This window comes from Solea solea, chromosome 5 (genome assembly GCF_958295425.1).
Source record: "Solea solea chromosome 5, fSolSol10.1, whole genome shotgun sequence".
NCBI lineage: Eukaryota > Metazoa > Chordata > Actinopteri > Pleuronectiformes > Soleidae > Solea > Solea solea.
The window spans coordinates 1,613,907-1,630,353 of NC_081138.1; the positions used below are offsets into that span (position 1 = coordinate 1,613,907).

The 16,447-nt window shown below is 40.7% G+C and overlaps 1 protein-coding gene across 8 annotated transcripts in view; it reads left to right on the forward strand.

Annotated features, from left to right (window-relative positions):
- tead1b (TEA domain family member 1b) overlaps positions 1-16,447 on the forward strand; it is a 43,785-nt gene that overhangs the window by 16,697 nt on the left and 10,641 nt on the right. Inside the window, exons 4-7 of one of the 8 annotated variants that reach the window (XM_058629106.1) lie at positions 11,962-12,026; positions 13,735-13,797; positions 13,888-13,950; positions 15,681-15,692. In XM_058629106.1, the coding sequence (XP_058485089.1) occupies positions 11,962-12,026; positions 13,735-13,797; positions 13,888-13,950; positions 15,681-15,692 (203 nt within the window). Of the gene's footprint in view, positions 1-11,961; positions 12,027-13,734; positions 13,951-15,680; positions 15,693-16,447 lie in introns of all 8 variants that reach the window. The other 7 variants (XM_058629104.1, XM_058629107.1, XM_058629109.1 and 4 more) reach the window with 7 other exon arrangements.

The following is a 16,447-nucleotide window of genomic DNA, read 5'->3' on the forward strand; positions in this document are numbered from 1 at the left end:
GTGCTGCTCCCTGTGCACAGATTGTTTTGCAGTGAGCTGCACTCATGGGTCTAATACACGGCTCAGCCACAACAATAACACTGCTAACTGCTTCTTTAATGCTGCCGCTGATCCGTGTGTTTGCGACCATGGAAAAAGCCGTGGAGGAGAAGTTCAAGTTAAAATATGTTTGAGAGCTCTAATATGTGACATTACAGATGGAGCTGAGAGTGAAGTGAAGGAATTAAAAGTAAGGCACAGACACAACATCACACTCGCTCACCTGGTTTATTTGTTACGTGTCAAATAATGTTAATAATGACCTACAATCAGCTGGATTTGAGCGCCTTTGTTCTGCATCACTTGTTCACACGACATCATCTTATTATCCACGCGTGCTCCCGCGGCTGCGAGAACGAGCCGTTCATAATAATAAGACCCAGTGGTGTCTACAGTTGGCGCTCCCCTGTTGCCGAGCAGCAGAATTGATTTTGGAGTGCATGTTATTTCATGGCACTGATCTCGGCACTAACCTGTGACCACGTTTGCGTCGCCGGCTCGACCTCGCGTCGCCGGGGGTTCAAGCCTCGTGAGGCTGCTTGTGCTGAACTGTGGTGACGGACAGATGTTAGTGGGAGACGACAGAGTTGAGTTTTATACTTTTATACTTCATTAAATGAACAAAGTTAGATGAAACTTTAACACGTGAAAAACACGTCACATTACTGCCCTGAACCAGTTTGTATAAATATCTAATTGCAATGATTTTTGACAGGAATAGCAATATCCGATTTTTAGGTCATTGATTATTTTTACTGTGTGGCGTTTGTGCAGATCTGTGAGAAACAAAGATGTTCTCTTCAGTCTATAAATCAAGACGCTAATTCATCTAAAGTGATATTTTGGACACACATTTTTGGCTTTGACAAATATTTTTGGCTTTAACTCCTGCAATTTGAAAATTGTCGTAGGCTGCACTGCGACTTTGATGAAATTTAACAGCATGATAATTTGTTTTAATAGAAAGGTAAAAGTAATAATCACTCAGTAATATCTGGGTATTAATAATGGAAAATGTGTGTGGTACACAGGGAGGATTCATTTAATCTTTATAAGCTATTTCCTGGATATTACTGTGTAAATAACTCAGTATTACTGTAATATTACCGCCTTTATACCACACTTTCACCATTGACAGTCCCATGCTGTAAATCCCATTAGAAACTGGATGATAAACAACAATATAACCTTCCTTTTACAATATTATCATCATGTTATTACTGTAGCATGTGGAAATGTAGTGTTATATCTAAAGAATGCTTCAGGTTGCAGAGTTATTGAGTTAATATTCACTGTCACAGAGGACACTGCATTTCCACACCTTCAGTGGACCCAGAATGGACCAAGTGATTTCCAGACTGTGTGAAAGTGTTTGCACAGAGTGGTTTGACAGCAGGGCTGTGGTTCCCTGCTCGCCTGCCTGAATCCTGGCTGAATCAGGAGAGTAAAGAGGTGTGTCTCCGTGTCAGGCCCTCTGAGCCAGGCTTCTGGTTTCAGGTTGCACGCTCCCAATTGGCTGCTTTTGTTTGACCGAAACACAGCGAGACTCTCGGGTTCTTAAAGACGCAGTGTCACTCTTCTGGCTCCCCTTCGAGCCAAAAATCACCCGTCCTGTGTTGATTACATCATATTCCATTGATGAAACACTTTTCTTCTGACGAGCTCATCGGACACTGATGGGACCATTTTGTGTAATCAGCATATGAATGGAATCTGAATGCCAGTGTTTTTCTCTCATCCTGAACACAGGGACTTCACTCTAGTGCTAAAACACGCTGTCGGCTTCTTTCTGTGTTGTTGTTGAGAAAGAAAAAAAGCTCTCTGAATACTGAGCCGCGTCATTGGGAACAAAGGACGACTGTAGACGTGAAATAATTATGCTCAACGCTGGTTATTATGGTCTGACCTTGATATGCTACACACGCAGTTATTCCTGTCGTTATCCTTGTGATCTAATAGTAAGTGCATATTTATGACTCTCCTGTTTATCTCTTACTTCAAAAAAACTTGGATTGATTAATAACTTTCCGAGCGTTGAGCTCATAATTACAAGAGAACGAGTCGAGAGCTCGTCACACGTCAGCGTGAAGTTTGACTTCTCATTTCTACGTATCCTCCTTTGTGCTCACAAGCTCGATTGATCCTGAGAGATTGAAAATATTGATTTGACTCAGTGTCCTACTTTGTTGTGTGTGTGTGTGGGGGGGGGGATGCACATGCACATGCACATGCACATGCACATGCACTTTCCCCGACTGTTTGCGACAATGTTCACACATTGGACTCGCCACACGGCCGGTTCCTTCGGGAGACTCGTAATTACAGCCGTCGTTTCGGATTAATCCAACAGCCCGTCCAACTGTGGCTTCGCTCCCCTGGTCGTTGGCTCCGTCTGCTTCCCTCTCCAGAGAGACACACCTCCCTCCGCGCGATGACCGAGCCGGCCTCTGCAATAATGTATGTGATGATAAACACGGTGGCTTCTAATTGATAGAGTGATTCAGGCAAGTGTTGGCTCTGCAAATTGGTCCCCGGTGAGTACATCGCACAGAGTTGGGACTAACAGGTTTCTGCTCTGGCCTTGTTGTTGGAGTGAGAGTGGAGCGAGAGTGGGGAGAGAGGAAATGGAATGGGCTGGACCTGCTGAGTGATAAAGAGGCTGTCTCTGCCTCCTCAGCCCCGTCTGAACACAGGCGCGGTTCAGCAGAGGTTGGCTGCCGTAATCCTCTCAGTGTCTCCAGGAAGGCTCAGGTTAGTGACCTGCTGCTTTGTGATGTCTTGTAAGATTTTGAGAGAACACCTCACCTTTAATCCCCCACTGTTCAACTAACACATTAGCTCAACTGCTCCTGACCCGCCCCCCCCACCCCCCCCCACGATAAAGCCTTTTATCCAGCTCAATAAGGTCATTTAAAGTTAAATATTGATTTCTTTAGATGTCCACAGGAAAAAATGGATTTTTAAAGAGCAGTTAATTACAGTTTCACACTGCATTATATGGCCAACTTAATTTTACAGGGACTGGATTTTCTAAACCCCAAGTGGTTCCTACAGTCATTCATTAATGTGTTTGTCCAGAGCTGCATTTACTTTACTTAATCCTATATATACAACATAATGTTCTGTTTGTTTAATGTGTGTGTGACATATACATTTACGTGCACACCATTCGTGCAGGTTCATGCATTTATATATATGTGTATATATGTATATATATGTGTATATATATATACACATATATATATATATATATATATGTATATACATATATATGTATATACATATATGTATATATATATATATACACACATATATACATATGTGTGTATATATATATATACACACACACATATATATGTATATATATATACACATATATACACACATATATGTATATATATATATATACACACACACATATATATATATATACACATATATATGTATATATACACATATATGTATATATATACACACACACACATATATATATATACACACACATATATACATATGTGTGTATATATACATATATATATATTTCAGGAGACCACTGAAGACCGCTAGCTCCTTTAGCTCGGATTAGCTTGTTACGGCAACAACACATTAAACCACGGGACTCTGCCTGTTTTGAAGAGTAGAACTTTATTGACACACTGCAGGCTGATACACAGCCTCTCTTATTATTGTGCGGCTCTCACTATAAGAGGAATAAGTCTAAATATGCAGGGTGACTCAATAAAAAAAAACATAAGCACAAAGAAAGCCGATGTTCTTTTCTATGTTGATTTGAGCATTAAAATGAGAACAAATATTTAGAAAAACATTTACAATAGATAAAAATGTGAACTATGACATTAATGTCATAATGACAGCACTAATATAAACATATATAAGTCTCTAATCACAAGAAGGATGTACTTCTGCTCTCAGATAAATAGACTCAAGGATATGGGTGTTGGATGTGAATAAACACACACACACACACACACATACAGAGTGTATGATAAAGAATGAAATCACAGGCAGTTCTTTCATCTTAATGAAGCAGCGACGTGCTTGATAATCCCACATTATCTAAGTAGGCTCACACAGAACAGAAAAGACGCTCATTGTCTCGGCTGCGTCCGTCTCTGGTGGAGAAGTTCTCAGGCTTATAAATAAACGAGTTGCACTTAATTGAAGGTGTTTCTTTTCTTTCTTTCTTTCTCTCTTTTTTGTCCCCGTCGTTCTCGTCTAAGTGAAAAATTGATAGAGCTGTTTCCTGCGGATGTGGAAGGAACACGCGTCTCCACGTAAGGCCGGCTGTGAAAGAGCCAGCGTGAATGTAATGACACAGTGAAAGGACGGCTTTATGGAAATGACAGTGGGTTCTGAATCAGCGCTGAATCAAAGACGACTATTTTAAAACTCAAAAATAGAACGTATGAACATCTCACATTTAATCTGGCCCATGTTAATGTAAAGTACACATGGCACGTCAATACTGAGCAACTTTATCAAGGAGATTAACATTTTAACCTGCTGGTATTGCTCCGTTTTGTGTGTGTGTGTGTGTGTGTTGGCTGAGGCGGAGATTGTGTGTCCATTGTGTGTCAGAGAATGGCGTCAGTGTTTGGGATCATCATACCGTTGCACATGCAGCGTTTGGCCTTGACAGATTTCCACGCATGTGTGTGTGAGTGTGTGTGTGAGGGTGGACCCAAACAATACAGGAAGTGAGCGCACCGGTAACAAGCAGCAGGTGGCTGCTTGTTAGTGGGATGTTATGAACGACACATTAATGTTGTGTTTAGTCATGTAAAAAAAAAAAGAACTAAAGGATGAAATCTCTTCATTTATATAGTCGTTGTTTGACACTGTGGAGAAATGAGCGGGGCCTCTGTGGGGGTTTGTGCTCTCTGAGTGCTTTCTCTCGTTAACATTTATTTTATTGTTGTGACTCATGTAACTGTTGTCGCTACAACAGCGCTAAACGGACAGAATGGCATTGCTTGTTCTTCACTTGGCACAGAGTGACTTTTCCCCATTGATATTGCAAGAAAAAAGGTTTCCTTCCCTGTTCTGCTTTTCTAAAAAGCCTTTGTTTATGTCTGTGTGGTGTATTGTGATGCTAATATCTGCCCGAGACCCTTGAGTCATCGATCACAGATGACAGAAAATGCTTGGGCCGTCGTTGGCTTTGGGTTTACTACACGCACCTGTGTGTTAAATTTCACATCGTCACATTTTAGATGCTCCAACAAGAACCTATTTGGATATTAATCATCATTAATGGGAGGACTTGATGATTGTTTAAGCAGCATGTTAGATTTTAGTTTTGTATTCGAGGTCTGGATGTGTTTACTTTTTCATAAATGAATGCCATTCATGTGTCTTGATTAATTACAAGCTTATATTTCAATATATAATATATATTAGTTGCTTTAAAAACTTTTAATTATGCTTTAATCTATTCCATACTGTTCAACAATATGATAGCAAGAAAAACAAAATAATATTTTTTTACATAAGGTTTTTTTTTGGCTGATCTCTTTTTTTTAGTAAAAATTCAAAATCGTGTATGTCTTACCTTTATACCTTTATAACGTTATATGTATATATGTTGTTAGTCCATGCGCGTAATTCTTCTCCAAGAATATCTCCGTCACTCTGTTGACGTGCACCTGTTAGTCATTTTGCCTGTGGTTGCTCAGCACTGCCCCCTACCAGTGCGATACTTCGTGCCTCACCCTGCACATTTTCGTCCGATCAGAGAGACTGAACAGGTCACACAGTACATGTGTAATCAAACATGTATATTGGCGATATAAAGCGAGGCAGCGATGGGCATGTGTGTATTTGAACAGGAAATACGTAAATTAAGCGATTTTGACCAAAGAAATGTTGAAATGAAACAGAAAACTGATTTATAGAAAAGTCAAGTAGACAAATTGATTATTTCTTTTATTATTGTTAGTATTTTACTCGCCTCCCCTGACTGCGTGTCACTGACTTACTCTATCAAACATCACAGGAAGACAGAATGTGTCATATTTAAAGACTGCAGCCATACAATGTTTGACATTTCTGCTTCTCAGTGCGGCCGACTGAACCCAACTCATTCCTACTTTAATTCCACTTAAATGGCACTGCAGCGTGAGCTTTATAAATCAAATCAAGTTGATGGGTTAATGAAAGATCTGTCCTATAATGTGTCGGGCAGCGTCACAGGTGTGCACACACAGAGCTGAACACACACACACACACATGCAGGCAAACTGCCGGCTGATTCTTGGCCAGGCCGAGCCCTGTCTCATGGCAGAGTGCTGGGCCAGATGTGACTGTGGTCGTGCCTGCATTAGGAAAAAAGTGTTGTTACAGGAAATGGTTGCTTTTAAAGAGGAAAAGGAAAAACAAAAAAAAACAAATCAGTGCCGAGCCATAAAGAATTGTTCTTGCTGCTCAAAGGATGCAAGTTAAAACTTTTAATGTGCCTCTATGTCTGTGCTACAGAGATGCTTAAAGGTTCTGTGTCGTCATGGCAGCAAAGATGCAGCCCTGGTTAAGTCAGGAGTGAAGTAGAGAAGGAACTGTATTGATTTTACGACATCATATTGTTGGTTAAGTGATTTCTTTCAGAGTTCTCGTGGACTGTCTTCAAAGATCATTTTAAAACGTGGCTCAATCTTCATCATCAGTCCCGGGTTTGGACGTCAGTTTGTCTTCACTTGACTGTTTTCATGCAGGGTGTAAAATACCAGGAGACGCCGCTGTCCTCAGTGAGAAAGCAGAATCAAATATGAAGCTAAAACGTTGTTGTGCTTGTGTAAGAGACTCGTCTCTCACTCCACTCCACCGTGATTGTACCTGTGTGTTTTACCGCCAAGCTGCAAACAGCAACACTGTGATGAAGGGAATCACTTTCCCAAAAAGAAAGTGGCTCTAATAGGTCTGATACTTCAGCCGACTCTGGTGAAGCTGTAACACACGTGGAGTGTATTAATGTGAATCACACGTCTATCAGCAGAGACGATGATTGCACTCTTCTTTCACTTCCTAGTGAAGCAGAAAAGACGTCGCTGGAAAAAGGGAAAGATTCTTTTTTTGTTTTTTTCTGTGGCTTTAATGTAACATGTCGCTATTATACGTATATATATATATATATATATATATATACGTATATGCTTCGTTCTCCCGGTGTCTCATATAGCAACAAACAAAACATCCAAATTCAAACTTGAAATGAATGAAAGTGGAATTTTTCTTTGATGAAACAGTTGCTAACCTCAGGGACTGCATTCCACTGTGTTGTCTCCCACTTGTGCGTGTGCGTTCATGCCCGTGGGTCTGCTCACACTTACTGTGACAGCCCGTGTCACTTCTGATGTACAGTTTACAGTTTGTGTACTCAGTCTCACATTCCATTCTAGTTGTAGCGATTTCTCCCCGTGGACTTCGCCCGCTGTTGTTGTTGTCCTCAGAGTTATTACATGTGAGGGTACCAGTGGACCTCCGTTTCCAAGGTCAGTGTCTTCTAGGGAATGAATTTCAGGAGTCGAATATAAATCAAATATTAAAAAAATCAATAATTTTCCAATGCTGTAATTACTGTTCGTGTTAAAATGTGGCGACGGAAGCCCCAACATGTTGCCAGACGATGCGGCTGATTTTATTAACGCTGTCGAGAGGCACCTGCACGCCGCCAGTGTCCCCATGCAATATTTAACTAAAACGTGTTACATTTTTTATTAAAAGTTCAAATATGATTTGAATATTAAAACGCAGTCATTAGGGGCGTGCAGCAGTTCCCTGACCTCACTTTTAAATCAACAACTTTTCACCTGTGTGTAAGTCATTTACGTAGGATGCAAATCGCCAAAATGGACGCCAAAATTCAAAAAGGCCGACTTCCTGTTGCGTCGAGGCCATGGTTACGGTCGACTTTTTTGTTCGTCTTGCTCGTCTTCGTCTTTCCACCAAGTTTCGGGTTCAGGGAACTATGCCAATATTGCATTTCCACCAGACCTGAGATTTTTATGCAAGTTAACAACCTCAAAAATGACCGGAAAGCCACGGATAGAAAAATAATAATAATATCCTCGCACAAATTTGTGCCAGGAGCCGTTTCGGCCCCTGCCATTCGTGGCTCTGGGCCTAATAAGGAATGGAATTCGTATTGGGTTATAGAGGAAAATTGACAGTTCTAGTGTCTTCTTCGTTGTCTCTTTTGACCAAAACTGCAGCAGGCCACCAACTGGACTGGAAAGTGTTGCACAGTCACAGTCAGTATGTGCAACACTAACCCAGACGTGGAAAGTTTGAGCCAGGTCTAACCAAAGTCGTGGATTTGTGATGTCGTGGACCTGGAGTTCATGCTCCTATAGGAGCGTGTGGACGCTTATTTCCGGGTGTGGTATTATTCGAGCGACACAATGAGGATTTTAGCTCGGTGCTCACGGAGCTTTTGCTCTCCCTGCTTGCCCCCTCACAGCCGCTGCTTCACTGGTTAATGTTCACTCTTCTTACATATATATATATATATATATATATATATATATATATATATATATATATATATATATACCTTAGACATAAGGTGAGAGTCCAGTTTTTCTGCTTTTTGGTTTTTCCAAGGATAAAAATCTGGCCCAGATCCTTCTGCTCACATGCCCTGGCGGTTCTCCTGATGTTGGTCCACAGTCGTCTGTGACAATACACTCCATTGTTATTCACCACAGAGGAGTTCCAGAGAGGATGCTGATGGCCAAATTGAATTTCTGACTGAATGAGGAATCAGCTGCTTGCGGATGGTCTGGAGAAAGCTGCTGGAGTGCCATTCATACGTTGCAGATCCTCCAAGCTCATTAAAATTCAGAGGAGCGAGAGGAGAGTTTCCTCTGGCCAGGTGGAAAGGGCTCCTCCAGCTGCTGAACAGCAACAAATCTGCTCTGGGGGTCACACTAGAACATTTAATCCCCTCCCTGCTGCTCTGAGTGACAGGAACACCCCATAAAGAGTTAATATTCTTAGCCCTCAGCTTTGCTACATCTGCAGGACTTTGTTTAACCCTCAGGGCCTGACTCAGTTTTAGCCGCTTTGATCTTTCACAAAAGAAAACCTTTCAGACAAAGAAGGAACTTTAATGGATAAGTGATGGAGACAAACAGCAGCCGGGACTCACGGACCATTCTATTAAAGTTCTGACCCTGAAACAGTCGTCTTTAAGGCGTTGGACAAATTGCAGGAATGAGTCATATAATAAGGTCAAATGTAGTTGAAGTGTTTGAGAACAGTGACATAAGAGTATAGATGGAAGTGAAAATGCAGCCGTTTTGTCATCTGCTGTGTTTTCTCCTGGCAGTTTAGTTGTAGAGTCTGCAGCAGCGGTTTGAACCAACAACCGTTCATTTGCTGTTGGGTTTGAAAGAGAGACGAACATTAAAGGTATAAAAGTGTAATCACATGCTCTCCATAGCACTTTATTCCATTGTGTGTTGTATGTTGACATCAAACACGACTCACTGGAGGAGAAATGGGAAAAAAAAAGGGACACATTTCTCTACTGACAAAGGAAAATGGATGAATCACATTTTCAGTGTTTGGTGTATTTGTTGTACCTGCTAATTTTGGTGTAAATCTTTGCTAAACTGGAATTTTAGTATTTTTTGTGAAGTTCAGTGCAAATACCACGCAGGAGACACAGTAAACCTCTGAACTAAGTAGAAAGTGCAAATTAAAGTATTTAAAAATGGTTTCTAATCAGGTTTTCTCATAGTTGCTGCGTTTGGGAAGAATATTTCAATAATATCTCAATTACATAAACTGTATTTTTATTGTAAAGTAAGTAAAAGCATAAAAAACACAAAGACAAAAGTTATCTGCCATAATCATTTGTGTATTTATTCCTTACCTCAGGTGAAAAAAGTAGAATTGTGTTGTTTTGCAGCGTCAACTCAGGTAAGAAGAGAGGGAAAAAAAAAGAAGAATGCAGGCGGGCCAGAGCCCACTGAGCTTTTTTCCATCCTGGTGAAAAGAATGAATTATTCAACAGTGAGCAAGCTTTCAGCTCGCCATTTGTGTGGCTTTGATCTACGAATCAGGAGTTTGCATGAATGCCTGTATTGTCATGTCATGTTTCCAGTGTGTGAATTATTGAAAATAGCGCCGGCCCCCTACTACAGCTGCTAAAGTTTACACGGCAGGTGCGCTGGATATCGTAGGCTGCTCATGTGACCGGGTTCACTCCGGTTGGCCTCACCTCAGTATTCAGTGTAAAAAAAAAAAAAAGAAGAATTTTTGTGGTCGTCAACCTTCGACAAACGTCTCCAGTTAGTGACGGAAACAATAATGTGTAGGTGTACTTGTGGCATGGGTCCAGACAGGTGCAGTTAACAAGATCTCACCTGCTGCTCACGGCTGCAACACTTTTATTTAACAGCTTTGATGAAAGCTAAGATTTAACCACGTTCGTCTTTGCTTAAAATCATGTAGCGGGTTTTTAAAGGCAACAATTCAAACTACTTTTTCACATTTTAACCCCAAACAAAAAACATCGGAATTGAAAGCAAGGCGCTCAGTGTCATGATATTCCGTAGTTGTAGTCCTGATTGGTTGTGCATCTATTGTGCATCGATTGTTAAGTGGACTGAAGAGGTGTGGAAATTTACAAGGTTCCTTGAATGCATTATTTGCATCAAGGCGTCTTTGCTGGTTGCAAAATGAAAACACTTTTCCTGAGGAGTTAATGGTCTCACTCACACAGGGACGCTGTTATTGAATATTTACTGATGTTTTATGGGCCATACTAGTGAAAGCACATGAAATATTGAATATGCTGCTTGGTTCGCTGTAGCTCTTGAGCAATACCGAAGAATGCTGCTTATGCCCAGCCAGATGAGGACCTGTGGTGCGTTGCTTACTACAGTTCTTTTAAACCTCTGTGCCGCATTCCACCCCCGTGAATGCCAGAGATGCAGCTTTTTTTAGCACGTGCGTCATTGTGCCATTGAGTCCTAATACAAGTAAGACCGTTAATTGATCATGAGGTGAATGTAGAAAAATGTTTGATTACATGGAGACTTTGATGCATCTCATGGAGGAGTAGAGCAGCACCGTGGCAGCACTGGTTGGCTACAGCTGGACTCATAATTAGAGTGCCTCCTTACCTATAATTTGTGTAATAGTTTTTGGTTTGCAGCGCGTTATTACCATATGAAAGGGCTAAGCTGGGGTCATGTGCATTGCTGCAGCAATTAGAGCAGAGCTGAGGGCAGAAGAATGTTTGGAGCTGTTGTTAATTGGAAATCTCTACAAAGCTATGCTTTAATTATAATTTAGTCAGAGCCATACTGTTTCAAACCCAATATATTCAGCTGCCATTATTTTCTGTAATAGTATGAACAGCCAGGTCTGTTTCCTTTCAAAGCATCAGGCTTTGAAGAGAATGAGATTGAATTAGATTAATTTGAAAGGCTCCTGCCGCTGCTGCTAGATTCTTTTTTTTTTTTTTCATGCTAATGTCACATTTTTTTTCATGAGGAAATGGGATCTGGTTTGTTTAGAAGATGTCGACGTACAAACCCTCGGTTTTACAAGGTTACAGAGCCTATAGTTAGGGTTTAAATTTCAATTTCAACTTTCAACTTTAAATTATTTATGAATTAAATTTAAATTTCATTCTCTCATGTCATACGATTTTAAAGAGTAAAAAAAGACAGTTTTTAAAACATGGCGACAGATTTTTGTGTCGCTTTTTTTGATCCATAAACCATTTAAACCAGAAGCAGCAGCTGAAGTCATGACAATAACGAAATATTCCCACTCAACAATCACAGATACCGATCCCATTGACGTCCTCATCTGCCTTCATACAGTAGTTATTTTATAATTAACCAGTCCACCCCTCCCCCCCCTCCCTCCCCCCTTTTCTCGTTCACACAGGTCGAAATGAGCTGATAGCGAGATACATCAAGCTCAGGACCGGGAAGACGAGGACCCGGAAGCAGGTTAGACAAAAGAGAAGACGTCTCTGTTGCATGCTCTGTCAGAGCGCTGTCAGATGTGAGTGTGAGTGCAGAATGTTGCCTTTGTTTCTGCAGGAGAGAAATAAAGCGAGACAGAGAATAACAAAGCCTTCTAAAGCAGACTCCTCCTCTCTTACTGCATGAGGAGAATTCCCTGGGTTAACATTGTCAGAATGTTTGAAATCCACTATATGCATTAGAAGCACAGCAGTTTCCCATTTTAAAGCTTTTATTTACAGCTTTTCTGTTTCTACAGTGAAACAGTTACTGTGCACACAACTGATCTATAATCTGTGTTGTCACTAGTAGAAAAAGAAACTAAACAATGCTCTTTATGAGTACATCATGAAGGTCGTGTAATTCCGTCCTTTAGAAGCCTTTAATAATACGAAGGTCAAAGCCTTCGTAGATGAGTACCATCTCTGATCAATGAGAGGATTTGCTAAATGAAATCTAAATAATAAATAAATCAGATTCACAGCTCTTTCCCTTACAGGTGCAATATGTAATCGTTATAATTAGAATCCTGTTGATTCCGGTATTTAATGGACCTGATAACGGGCTTCAGTCACTGCTGAATTAGACTTAGAAGCGAGTGACAGTCGATCACTGCATGTGTGTGAACTGATGAGTCTGGACCAGAAAAACCACGTGTTTTCTCTCTGTGACTGTGAATGAACGGCTTGTTTACCTTCAGCTAAATCACACACGCTCCAACGTCTAAATGTGTACAATTTAGTCCAAATTGGTTTCATTTGGTAGAAATTGAAGATGAAATAATGAATAAATTCTTCAAAAGTTGTATATATATGTATATATGTATATATGTATGTGTATATAATATATAAATGTAATTAATATTGTAATGTAATGTTGAAAGCAATACATTTAATACTGTGATAATACCAATGGTAACCCTTATAAAAGAATTCTCATAGCAGAAATATTTAGTATTAAATTGTGTTTAAACACATGAAGTGGTGTGCCGCATGTACAGTAATGGATCGGGGGCCGCCAGTTTGACACCACTGGTGTAAAGTATGAGTCGTTTTATATTTAGAGCAGACGCATGCTCTACAGAGGCGGCGGCCATTTTGGACCGCCATGTTTTAACAATAAACATGTTTTTGCTTCAAAAATCAACTCAATTGTACACATCGCAGGAGCTGCAAACATATTTTGATCTCGGCAGCCACGATTTTCACCGTCAGATAAATGTGGTTTTGTTATTCGCTGTTTTGTCGATAAAAAGCCAGAGAGACGTGAAAAATGTCACGCGTCTTTTTGCAGGGAGGACAAAACAATGTCGAAGTGTGTGTGTGTGTGTGTGTGTGTGTGAATGTGCGCTGGTGAAATGCCTCGTCCAGCTCCCATAAGAATACGAGACGAGCCGATTGTCATTCAGCACACAGCAGATCACATCTGTGTGCTCTTAATGTGTGCTAAAGGGGCCTGCATCCTCCTTAATCAGCTCACTTAAACAACGACAACACACAGCATAACGCTCTATTGGCCGTTCTCTGGGTGCGTGGTTGGGACATGCTTCCGTTATCCGCACCTTATCTCCCTCAAGTGTTTCTTCTTCTTCTTCCCACAAACAAAGACATCATGTGTAATCCACTTTCTACTTTTTTGTTTTCTTGGTTTTTTATTTTCCCTTTGTCTCTTTTGTTTTTTTTCTTTAATGGAGGTGTCTAGTCACATACAGGTCTTAGCAAGAAAGAAAGTTCGAGAAATCCAAGCTGCCATTAAGGTACGTCTGGCTTTGCCCAGTTGTCGGGGGCTTTTCATTGCCATGGTTACAGGTTCTTCCTTTGTTTTCCTCCCCTCCCCTACCCCGCAGGTGTCTAGTCACATTCAGGTTCTTGCCAGAAGGAAATCTCGTGAGTTTCATTCCAAGCTAAAGGTATGCGCTTTTCTGCTTTCGGGCTTGTTGGTTGCTGTGCGTCTTGACTTCCTGTTTCCTGTGGTGACAGAGTGAATGCCTGGTGTTCTGATTCCTCTTAACCCAGAACTGTCGTCTACTCACCATCTCTAACCCACACTCGGGCATGCTGTCACTGTCTTTCTGTGTCTTTCCTTCACGTGTGGCTGCTCGTCACGTCACTGAAAATGCATGAGCGATATTTAGTTCTAAAAACACATAACAGTCATTATAATAGCAATAAAGAGATGAATCGTGAGCACTCTCAGGTTACAGTTCATCCCTGAGCTCCATCGTTCCAATAACTGTTGACACATTTGACCTGGAAACTGTCATCAGGGAGTTCAGAGCGATTCCATGAATGTTCACTTTAAGATGCACTGAGACTAAAATGCAGGAACAAACTTTTCAAACGTCATTCTTTTTTAATAAACTCCAGTTGTAGTTTTAATATGCACCTTATTGCTGTAATTGAACTCTCTCTATGCTCCGTTTAAACGTGTGTGCATGTGAGGAAGCATGCAGGCGTCGGCTGCAGCTGAAGCTCAGAGCACAGTCTTTACATGCTTTACTTTACTGAGCAGAATTCATACAAACGAGCATGTGTTTAATAAATGAAGAGGTGATTACGATGTTTCCTCGGCGTTGCCGTGAAAGCTGGCTGTTTTCTGCCCTCTCTGCTTTCTTGTCTGTTAACGACTCCAGGCTCTAACAATGCGGCGGCTGCGAGTTGCTTCCCTTCCTCCCGGTTCAGATGTCATTATTCTCTCAGAGCAATCCTGTGTGCTATTTCAACACACGCTGAATCTGTCATAATTTGCTTTTTTTTGTGGAATGACATATTCAAATGGAAGAAATCACTTTGAAAGGAGTAATCGTGAATACTATTGACCTGTAATTTAGGATATTTTATCAAGTAATGCTTCTATATCAAAGGACACTTTACCAAATGTAGCATTTTCTTTTCTTGGGGACGAGAGATTTTGACGTTCAACACAATTTAATAACTCCCCCCATTAGTTGTGTGTGTGTGTGTGTGTCATAGGCTACTTTTGGGGACAGATTTTAAAACATATTTTTGGAGGGAAAATATTTTTTTTTTGTGTCACTGGTTAAGGGTTTGTAAAGATTAGGGATGCACATGCAACAGTTAAGGTTAATGTGAGCCCCTGGGAAATACATTTAAGTATATCTAATGTCCTCAAATGTAATCTGTGTGTGTGTGTGTGTGGAATCAGACAGGCAGACAGCCTCATGAATGCCTGCTCTTTCAGGGGCACAGGCGGCAGTCTGAGGAAAAACAGACAGCTTTTGTATGAATCCCTGTCTTTTCTCATTTAAAGCAAATTAGAGTTCAGTGGCAAAGGAGAGCACAACTAGTGGGCATCAATGAAAACCTGCTGTTTCTGGTCCTGTCTGTGGCATTTTAGTGAAATGACAGTCATTAAGTTACTGTTCTGTTGTTTTGTCTCTTCAATGAAAACCACTGATCACATTGTGGAGAAGAATAAAGAGCGAGACACTCGCCACAAAGAACAAGGATCATTTGTAAATACAAATGTCACCATGTGTGTGTGTGTGTTTGCTGTTCTGTGTAAAGAAGCTTGGACCCTAAAATTAAAGTCGAATGATTATGTTTTTTGGTGAGTGTTGTTTGGAGCACATGTTGAAAATGTGGATTTACAATAAAACCCTGTTTTGTTTGCATTTAGGTTACAAACATGGTAAGTAATCATTTTCTCTTTGTGGTGTGCTTTAATTAGAGCCTGCCTCCACTTTTGGCTGCTAGTTATGCATTTTGTGCTTCTGCCATAGAGACACAATAGCTGCTGCCTGGTGTGTGTGTGTGTGTGTTGACATACTATTATAGTGTATTATAGTTCTGTCTCTAGTGAGAATGCATGGGTTTGCTTCTGTGTATCATGTGTATTGTGTGTGTGTGTGTGTGTGTGTGTGTGTTTTTGCTAAATGTTGCAAGTTGTTTCCAGCTCAAAACAACTTAGTGAAAGGAATACGTCACCGATTACTCAGGGTAGTATTAACTAATCCTAACCTCAGTTTCCCCCGTGGTCCTGTTAGCAAAGATGGCGGACACTGTTTACATTCTGGGAATGAGGTCCCGCCCCCTACGAGTCACTGGTGGGCACATAACACGAAAACGTATGAAGATATTTCTCGACTCGCTGGAAACTGACGTTGAGAAGCAGAATTTTTCAAAATTACTCGCCCTATTCCAGTAATACAAATGCAAATGGGTGAACTATTCCTTTAATGCACATCATCCCACAGTTTAACAGCGCTCCTCTGATAATAAAACCTCTCTATTTACTCTGTGTCCTTCAGTTTTACTTCATCTCTGCACTGTTTCTAAATTAGTCAACAAGCAAACATTTAAGTGCATACCACGGCCAGCGATTGTGTTTATTGGAATTTCATTCAACGGTAATTGTTTGGCACATTCCTTAAAAAAAAAAAAAGC